Genomic DNA, 10,881 nt, shown 5'->3' on the forward strand with positions numbered 1-10,881 from the left:
AAATGGGTATGATATACCAGTGTTACGTTGATATTAAAGCTAGACTCAGCGAGATGACGTTGCATGCACGAAGTAACAGTGTCAATTTCCGCAATAACTAAGAATGTTGAAGCGGAGCTAAACTTCGCAGATTTTTTTGGCCCCATAGCTACGTGGTAGCAGCGTGAAGCACACCCATGCACAGAGACTGTGTGAGAGCAAAGTCTCGCATCGCGTTCATCTAAACGGCATAGTCTACCTTTAATGTTATGCTTCAAACTTCACAGTTTACAGGTATTTACTTTGATTTCTTTTTAGACTGATGCCAAAGTAATGGTATTAAAAATGGGTAAGTTCAGGTTGAAGATTTTTTACAGGATATGATATTACTACAGTAACAAGCACACATACACGGCGGCACATAGACATTTGGGTAGCAGCTTTATTTTTGTGCCAGTCTCTCAGCACGTGTCAGAGACGGGGGTGTGCTTTGCAACAAATGCTTTACATTAGAGTGGGCTTGGCTGCATTGGTCACAGTGACCCCGCTATTCATGCCAATTCATAACATGGCTGCTCTGGTTCTATGTCCCTATCTGAAACTGCCTAGGTCCTGTGTCACCTCCCTGACCTGTCATCCCTGTGACTCTCTGTGATATTATCATTCAGCCATCACAATGAGAGATATGGTCATCAAAAGATAGATGGTATTCGATCGGTGTGAGGCATTGGCTGAGTATTTGCGTTGCTTTCCCAGTAGATGCCTCTCGCAGGTCCAATGAACCGTTCGTAAACAAAAAGCAGGCACCACAATCTAAGTTGCTTCAGCTGGTGTATGTTTCAAGCCCACTAAAAAGTGATTCGATAAGGTGCGTGTTATTTGGTAGAGCATGGTGTTTGCAACGCCACGGTTGTGGGTTCGATTCCCACGGGGGACCAGTATGGAAAAATTTTAAAATAATGTATGAAATGTATGCATTCACTACTGTAAGTCACTCTGGATAAGAGCGTCTGCTAAATGACTAAAATGTAAAATGTAAATGTAAATTTTAAAAAACTTTACAGAGAACAGAAACAAGTAATATCAGCAGGTAGTTGAAAAACTAGCAGCAGTAGTCTAAATAACATAAAAAATAAGTATTTTCCCCCCTCCAGAATCCATAAAGAAATACCCGAATCCATAAAAATAAAAAAAATCATCCAATCCTTGATAACTTGCCACCATGCATTATGTAAGGCTATAGCTCCCTAATTGCGCTAACTAACCTAGACTAGCTGACGCTGTGTAATGGTTTAAGCTAGCTATCTCTAATCAAAATCGTACTCGAACTAGCAAACGTTGTACTATAAAGCTCACTAGGCTCTTCTGCATGTCTTACAGTGTTAAACAGAGGTAGTAGAGATTCGTAAACGTCGCCTCAGAACTAGTGCAATGGCAAACTGATAAGACACATAGAACCTTTATCGCTGGCTCATCCCTGGCTAAGTATTACTGCTGGCTTAAGTTTTATTGCTGGCTTGGCATATATGAAAATGGCTCAGATGGTATGTCCTCCAATAACACCTTAACAGCTTTCCCCTATATTGCTCTCCCTATCCCTTATGCTACTGATCCAATCCTCCAACTCCATACAGCGTCCTGGAAAAATCTCCAACCAGACACCCACCTTATTAAACGACTCAACTGATCATCGACACCTTGAATAGCTTGATCAGACATGTTAGCACTGGGCAATTAAAAACTGCATGCACACTGTATTACTCTCAAAGACCAAGGGGTTGGGGACCACTGAGTGAGAGGGATTGTGTTGGCAAGGATCATTGCTGGTTTGGATGGGTGGGTGCTAAAGCAGTTACATAAGGGATGGTTGAGCTGTTGGGGAAGAGCTGATCACTTGGGCTGTTCTTTGAGCTGTTCCCTGAGGGCCCCGGTATCCGTGGCCCTCCAGACGTGGAGGGCTGTACCGGCTGAGAGAACCAGGAAGAGGAGGAAGGCGGTGGGGTAACCCACCCAGTCCACCAGACCCCCCGCCAGGGCACTGAACATCAGCTTCCCCAGTACCTCCAGAGTGGACAAGAAACTGTAGTGGGTGGCCTGTAGGGAGAAGAGGAGAGGGGAGAGAGGAGAGGGTTAAGTAGGGGCGAGGTCAGAGAGAGAGAAAAAAAAAACTGGACTCGGGGGACATTTCTGTCTCGGGTATGTGGTCATCTACTTGTCTTAAACTCCCACAAAAAAAGGAGGATGGGCAGGAGACAGAGAAAAGGAAAGAAATACTACAGAAGAAGAAAGGAACCAAAAGAAGAATGAAAGAGGGAGCCGGAATGATAAAGCTTGAGATTTTTGTCTCCAATGTGTGGATGGAGGCCAGCTGGTGAGGGGTATCTGGGTCCAGGCCTGCAGGCTCTTAGAGGGAGAGAGGAGAGGAGAAAGAGAGAGAATTAGTGAGAGAAAGAGCAAGAGAGAGAGACCAGACCAACACAGATTACCTAACATCCCAGACTCTACCTCTCAGGCCCACAGCAACACGGCAACATAACTAACGCAGATTCGTGGGTCTCCACCCTCTACTGACACCAACACAAGGTGCAACCCTATTCCATACACTCATGTGTTTACGCCAACAGACATACAGACTTAAAGTGTGCCAAGGTTGGTATTTCCAACCTTTAATATTAGTATTTTCAAAAAGTGTAAAAAAAAATAATAATAATTTTGACCACTTTAAAATTGGACATACAGCAACAACTGCAAAGCGTACTACATTAAATGACACAATTTAAAAGCCCATTTCATAGAGAATGTCACAAACTGGACTATCTTTAGCAATTTACTTGGAAGAGATGGTGATTGGGTCTAAGTAGCTGTATGGTGTTTGGTAGTCTAGCGGTTAAGAGCGTTGGGCCAGTAACAAAAAGGTCGATGGTTCGAATCCCCAGCCGACTAGGTGAAAAATCTGTTGATCTGCCCTTGAGCAAGGCACTTAACCCTAATTACTCCTGTAAGTCGCTCTGGATAAGAGTGTGTACTACAATATAAATTCAGTAAATTCAGTGTAATTTCTGCCAAAAGTCAGACTCTTTTCTCAGACACAACTGCATTCACCACATTAAGTGTGGTTATCCTTAGATATATTCTTCGGAATTGTTGATATGTTGTCAATTTTCGATTCTAGATAACATTGTCCTTTGAAAAATGCATTTCAGCATTAAACAGATAGAAAGATGAAAAAAGTATTTATGGACAGGTCCGGTCCTGGAGTGTCTTAACAGATTGCCTAAATATTTTTGTTTCATACTTCATCCAGTGTCCAGAAAAAAGAAATTGCGCGATATGCAAATATGTGCATATTTAATAAGACATTGCCTCATTTGCATATCGTAATACAATATTTCAGAAAAAAATGGTAATACAAAAAAGTATTGTGTTTCTACATTCAACTGGTAAAAGTTGATTGTGATATCATTAAGGGTAAACAAGTACCCTATGAGTGTGGTGCCTGGCCTTAAACCACCTCCACAAATGAAACTATGTAAACTACTAACCACTTAACAAAATTGATTTATTTCAGCACAAAACACTAAAGCATCCGCTGTGGCATGCATAGTTATCAGTACAGTGCTGGCTACGCCTAAATCCACATGATCAAAGTGAAAAGAACCTAACTCAATAAGAGGAGTAGGTTGCCGTGGAAAACATTGTTGAATGATTACGGTGAGCAGATGACTTAGATTATTAAAACTTTGGGCGGTGAAAAGGTGACAAGGCCTTCGTTCGTTGTGCCTTTGACACCGTGTAATATAGCTCCTGTGTGGCTATGAGTAACTTAGCCAGTTACCTGACTCGGACAAATGTCACTGGTGGCAAAATGGGCGAGCTGTAAAGGAGACATTTCCCAGGCATCTTTGCTGGGTCTCAGTAGAGTCCAGTGCTGGGTTGAACCGGGTTCACACAGCCGGAGCGCCTGTAGACCCGAGTTAAGTGAAGTGCTTTTATTCCAGTGAACTTGTTTAAGGGATTCCGTTTCTCTCTCCTGGGCCCTCGACAAGCACTCATGGTATCAGCTTTCTGTCACTGGATATGACCTTAAAATAACAGGCAGCTATATGTGTCATGAGAACATTTCAAATTAACCCCGGAGGTTATCGCCTGTCTTTATCATCAAGGATTGTGATTAGCTTTGTTTCATTAGGTTTTTCTTCCTTAATTGCCCAGACACAGCCTTGATGTAGCTTTCCTAGTCGTTGACTCCTTGGTAGAACCGAGGCAACTCATCACCTTCAGAATTGATTGAGTGATGTTTGAGAGGCTGCAAACGGATCACCTCCAGGCAGCGATGGCCCAGTTTGAGTGGGACAAAAAAAGTTATGTCAAAGAGAGAGAGAGATGAAAAAGGAGAGAACGAGAAAGACAGAAAAAGGGAGTGAAAAAGAAAAGGGCTTGTCAGTCCCAGATGACGGGTGGGTGTTGTTGCTTTGAGGAGGGCTACCTGTCCTGCCTGTTGACACCACAGGATATGACCTAACTCCATAGAAGGAGCACTTTAAAAAGAGAACAGTGGGGAAAGCAGAGAGGGAACAGAACAGAGCAGGTTAGCCTGGTCTCTTTGTTGTGTTTGTTCACAGCCAGGAGTTTCTGTTTCGCTGGCTTACATAACAGACCACCCCTGTGGCCGCGCCGGGGTTCGGAGAATCTCGTCTTCTTGGGGAGAAGCCTCTCCTCCAAGCTGAGGTAAACGGCTGAGAGCTCCACTCCGTAAATGTGTGCATGACCTTCAAAATGTGAGGCACCAATAGAAATGTAAACATTGGAGCAAATGCATCCCTATGACATTTTCACATTCCATGAGAGCATCTTTACGTATTAAAACATGATTTCAAGCTGAATATAATTTGTTTCTCACACCTAGGACCTGACTTGGCCATGGGAAATTATGTTCTAGGTGTTACTTTTCTTTACATCTGAACGGTGTAGACGGGAACAAACGCGTTACATTCATTTCTGGAACTAGATATCTTTTATGTATTTTCTTTAGAGATTCCACCTACGCCTCTGTGAAAATATCGCCTTTCATCTAACCGGCTTTGGCAAGGATTAAATCATGAATATTCTATTGTTGTCCGACACCAAACTTGTCCTTGTCGTTATGAAAAAGTATAAACACAAAAACGACAGTCTAAGTCTGCATGACATCGCAGCAGCCTGGTCCAAATAGCATAGCTACCAGCTCCATCTTTGCAACCCCCCAAAAAACCTTCAGTTTAAAAATGTCAATCTACCAAGCAAGGCAACTAAAAATAGGCAGAGAAAACCTGTTTTGGTGATTCCTGGTACACTATATGACCAAAAGCAATTAGACACCTGCTTGTCGAACATCTCATTCCAAAACCATTGGCATTAATATGGAGTTGGTCTCCCCTTTGCTGCTATAACAGCCTCCACTCTTCTGGGAAGGCTTTCCACTAGATGTTGGAACACTGCTGCGGGGACTTGCTTCTATTCAGCCACAAGAACATTATGCCTGGTTCGCAGTCGGCGTTCCAATTCATCCGAAAGGTGTTCGATGGGGTGGAGGTCAGGGCTCTGTACAGGCCAGTCAAGTTCTTCCACACCGATCTCGACAAACCATTTCTGTATGAACCTTGCACATGGGAGTATTGTCATGCTGAAACAAGAAAGGGCCTTCCCAAAACTGTTGCACAGAACCTTCTTGAATGTCATTATATGCTGTAGTGTTAAGATTTTCCTTCAATGGAACTAAGGGGCCTAGCCCGAACCATGAAAAGCAGTCCCAGAGCATTTTTCCTCCTCCACCAAACTTTACAGTTGGCACTATGCATTGGGGCAGATTGTGTTCTGTGGCATCCGCCAAACCCAGATTAGTCCGTCGGACTGCCAGATGGTGAAGCGTGATTCATCCCTCAAGAGAACGCGTTTCCACTGCTCCAGAGTCCAATGGCAGCGAGCTTTACACCACTCCAGCGACGCTTGGCATTGCGCATGGTGATCTTAGGCTTGTGTGTGGCTGCTCGGCCATGGAAACCCATTTCATGAAGCTCCCGCCGAACAGTTCTTGTGTGGACGTTGCTTCTCGAGACAGTTTGGAACTCTGTTGTGAGTGTTGCAACCGAGGACAGACGATTTTTACACTCCACGTGTTTCAGCACTCGGTGGTCCCGTTCTGTGAGCTTGTGTGGCCCATCACTTCGCAGCTGTACCGTTGTTGCTCCTAGACGTTTCCACTTCACAATAACAGCACTTACATTTGACCGGGGCAGCTCTAGCAGGGCAGAAATTTGACAAACTGACTTGTTGGAAAGGTAGCATCCTATTACGGTGCCACATTGAAAGTCACTGAGCTCTTCAGTAAGGCCATTCTAATGCCAATGTTTGTCTATGGAGATTTGCATGGCTGTGTGCTCAATTTTAGATACCTGTCAGCAACGGGTGTGGCTGAAATAGCTGAATCCACTAATTTGAAGGGATGTCCACATACTTTTGTATATATAGTGTATATCATTAAAAAAAAAACATTTTTGGACTCATTCAGCAGTTTTGACCTCTACCATTGGAAATTCCTGTTGAAAGTTCAATTTATATTCCTAAAACTTCAGTGGAAAATGATGACGTTGCTGCTTCCTGTTGATAAGACATATTGATAATGTAAAAACAGTTTTAATGTGTCCAAATTAATAAGCAATTAATAAACAATGATGATTCCGTGAAGCTGCCATCAAGGAAAGGGAAACAAATCTATTTTTCTTAGTTTACTTCAACAAATCAGGACCCGCCATAGGATATGAACAGTGACAACGGTCGGCTGCTATTAAGGTGAGAGTTCGACTGTCAAGTCCGCTTATTGGTGTGTGGCTAGCGACTTTTAAAGAGAGATTGTCCCGAATTACACGTACCATTTGTGAAAGTAAAGGAAAGAAAAGTCCTGCGACCCCCAGCGAATATGACAAAAATCAGCATTACAAAACCAAAGATACTGGTCTGTTTTAAGATACTGATCTTGTGCTGACTATAAACTTTTATACTAACATTATCAATCTGAGGTAAAAAGGATGTGGTTAAGACGTCAGCTTGTGTAATGTTCTAACACATACTGTCCATATGGAAAGTAGCGTAATTTACATTAATTAGACATGGCAAAATATTTCAATATCTTAATTTAAGATGATAGTAAATGAAGCAAATTCACATTTTTTCAATGATCAAATATTTCTCACTAGTTTAACCATTTAGAGAGAAAACCAACCAAACCAGGCGCTCTAGACTAGAGCATCCATAGGATCTGTGCAGCAGCCAGAACTTTTGACGTCCCTACTACATTTTAAGCAACTTTCTATCTGGACAATGTTTTGGTTTGGATTAAATGGATTAAATTGAGATTTGTGCCACTGATCTACACACAATACCAGCCAATGTCAAAGTGTTTTGCTGAAATATCTTGAGTCAAGAAGTATTCAAACCCTTTGTTATGGCTTGCCTAAATACATTCAGGAGAAAAATTACAGTGCATTCGGAAAGCATTCAGACCCCTTCACTTTTTCCACATTTTGTTACGTTACAGCCTTATTCTAAAATGGATGACATTTTTTTTCTCGCCCTTATGAATCTACACACAATACTCCATAATGACAAAGCAAAGACTGGTTAAGACATTTTTGTAAATGTACAACTGAAATACTACATTTACATAAATATTCAGACCCTTTACTCAGTACTTTGTTGAAGCACCTTTGGCAGTGATTAGATCCTCGAGATTTCTTGGGTATGACGCTACAAGCATGGCACACCTGTATTTGGGGAGTTTCTCCCATTCTTCTCTGCAGATCCTCTCAAGCTCTGTCAGGTTGAATGGGGAGCGTCGATGCACAGCTATTTTCAAGTTTCTCCAGAGATGTTTGATCGCGTTCAAGTCCAGGCTTTGGCTGGGCCACTCAAAGACATTCAGAGACTTGTCCCAAAGCCACTCCTGCATTGTCTTGGTTCGGTGCTTAGGATTGTTGTCCTGTTGGAAGGTTAACCTTCGCCCCAGTATGAGGTCCTGAGCGCTCTGGGGCAGGTTTTCATCAAGGATCTCTGTACTTTGCTCCGTTCCTCTTTCCCTAGATCCTGGCTAGTCTCCCAGTCCCTGCCGCTAAAAAACAGCATGATGCTGCCACCACCATGCTTCACTGTAAGGACGGTATTGGCCAGGTGCTGAGCGGTGCCTGGTTTCCTCCAGACGTGACACTTGGCATTCAGTTCAAAGAGTTCAATCTTGGTTTCATCAGACCAGAGAATCTTGTTTCTCATGGTCTGAGAATCCTTAAGGTGCCTTTTGGCAAAATCCAAGCGGGCTGTCATGTGCCTTTTACTGAAGAGTGGCTTCTGTCTGGCCACCATACCATAAAGGCCTGATTGGTGGACTGCTGCAGAGATGGTTGTCCTTCTGGAAGGTTCTCCCATCTCCACAGAGGAACTCTGGAGCTCGGTCAGAGTGACCATCGGGTTCCTGGTCACCTCCCTGACCAAGGCCCTTCTCCCCCGATTGCTCAGTTTGGCCGGGCAGCCAGCTCTAGGAAAAGTATTGGTGGTTCCAAATTTCTCCCATTTAAGAATGATGGAAGCCACTGTGTTCTTGGGGACTTTCAATGCTGCAGACATTTTTTTTGTACCCTTCCCTAGATCTGTGCCATGACACAATCCTGTCTCAGAGAATTCCTTTGACCTCACAGCTTGGTTTTTGCTCTGACATGCACTGTCAACTGTGGGGCCTTATATAGACAGGTAGGTGTCTTTCGAAATCATGTCCAATCAATTGAATTGACCACAGGTAGACTCCAATCAAGTTGTAGAAACATCAAGGATGTTCAATGGAAACAGTCTCAAAGCAAAGGGTCTGAATACTTTTTAAAATAAGGCATGTTGTTAATTTTTTATACATTTGCTAAAATCTCGAAAAACCTGTTTTCGCTTTGTCATTATGGGGTATTGTGTGTAGATTGATGAGGATTCAAATTTATTTAATCCATTTTAGAATAAGGCTGTAACGTAACAAAATGTGGAAGTCAAGGGGTCTGAATACTTTCCGAATGCACTGTATCTGCAAGGTCCCTCAGTCGAGCAGTGAATTTCAAACACAGATTCAAACACAAAGACCAGGAAGACCAGAAAGGCACCTATTGGTAGATGGGTAAAAATAAAAAGCAGACATTGAATATCCCTTTGAGCATGGTGAAGTTATTACACTTTGGATGGTTTCTCAATAGACCCAGTCTCTACAAAGATGCAGGCGTCCTTCCTAACTCAGTTGCCAGAGAGGAAGGAAACCGCTCAGGGATTTCATCATGAGGCCAATGGTAACTTTAATACAGTTAGAGTTTAATGGCTGTGATAGCAGAAAACTGAGGATGAATCAACAACTGTTGTTATTCCACAATACTAACCTAAATGACAGAGTGAAAAGAAGGAAGCCTGTACAGAATAACAATATTCCAAAACATGCATCTTGTTTGCAATAAGGCACTAAAGCAAAACTGCAAAAAATGTGGCAAAACAATGAATTTTATGTCCTGAATACAAAGCATTATGTTTGGGGCAAATCCAACACAACTAATCACTGAGTACCACTCATCATATTTCCAAGCATGGTGGGGGCTGCATCATGTTATGGGTATGCTTGTCATTGGCAAGGACAAGGGAGTTTTTTAGGATAAAAGGAAACAGAATAGAGCTTAGCACGGGCAAAATCCTAGAGGAAAACCTGGTTCAGTTGGCTTTCCAACAGACACTGGAAGACAAATTTACCTTTCAACAATACAATAACCTAAAACACAAGGCCAAATATACACTGGAGTTGCTTACCAAGATGACATTGAATGTTCCAGAGTGGCCTAGTTACAGTTTTGACTTAAAATCGTCTTGAAAATCTATGGCAAGATTTGAAAATGGCTGTCTAGCAATGATCAACAACCAACTTGCTGTGAAATTACTGTATTGTACAATCCAGGTGAGCAAATCTCTTAAGAGACTTGCCCAGAAAGACTCACAGCTGTAATCGCTGCCAAAGGTAATTCTAACATGTATTGAGACTCAGGGATGTGAATACTTATGTAAATTAGATATTTCTGTATTACATTTTTCAATAAACTTGCAAAAACATATAAAAACATATTTACACTTTGTCATGGGGTATTGTGTGTAGATGGGTAAAAAATATATATAATCTATTCTATCCATTTTGAATTCAGTCTAACAACAAAATGTGGAATAAGTCATCGGGTATTATGAATACTTTCTGAAGGCACTGTAGGTACTGGATTGACAGGTGTGTAGAGAGTGGCTCTTACCTGTACACTCTCCTCCGCTCTCTGTGTGCAGTGCATCATGGTCGTGAAGGTGAGCGTGGTGATGAGGCCGCCCAGGAAGTGCTGAACGCTCAAACTCAACACAGCCATAACTGAGGGGCACAAACACAGCCTGAGAAACAGCCTCGACACGTCTCAATGTCAACACAATTGCACAATGTTGCGAGACATTACGGCACGTCCGGTTCTACGTTAGTGCTATTTAAATCTCCCTTTTCGCTCATAAATTCCTACTGGATGGATGGTGTGAGGAGAGCTCTGTGGCACAACGTATATCAGAGGAGACTGATCTGTTGCTGAACAAAGGTAGAAGTGGGGGGGGGGGGCGTCTCCTCGCTTTCCTCCAATCAAGTCGTTCCCTCTCAGGAGAAGAGAGCAGAACACAGGCAACACCGAGCATCTCTCAGCTCCCACTGACGGTGAATTATTCACCGGAGATGGCGAGTTTTGCTGAATAAGACTCCATTTCATAAGATTCCGAGAGCGAGACACTAACTCAGCTCATCAGAGTGAGAGAAGGGGGCACTCATGTAATATTAAGAATTTT

At 42.7% G+C, this 10,881-nt stretch overlaps 1 protein-coding gene across 4 annotated transcripts in view; it reads right to left on the reverse strand.

The window, feature by feature from the left end:
- Positions 1 to 403: 403 nt before the first annotated feature.
- mfsd3 (major facilitator superfamily domain containing 3) overlaps positions 404 to 10,881 on the reverse strand; it is a 36,315-nt gene continuing 25,837 nt past the window's right edge. For all 4 annotated transcript variants that reach the window (XM_014160681.2, XM_014160678.2, XM_014160680.2 and 1 more), the window contains exons 5-6: positions 10,317 to 10,426; positions 404 to 2,073 (exon numbers count right to left, since the gene is read on the reverse strand). In XM_014160681.2, coding sequence (XP_014016156.1) covers positions 1,870 to 2,073; positions 10,317 to 10,426 — 314 coding nt within the window. In that variant the 3' untranslated portion in view covers positions 404 to 1,869. The remainder of the gene's footprint in view (positions 2,074 to 10,316; positions 10,427 to 10,881) is intronic.

Source organism: Salmo salar, chromosome ssa20 (assembly GCF_905237065.1).
Source record: "Salmo salar chromosome ssa20, Ssal_v3.1, whole genome shotgun sequence".
Taxonomy (NCBI): Eukaryota; Metazoa; Chordata; class Actinopteri; order Salmoniformes; family Salmonidae; genus Salmo; species Salmo salar.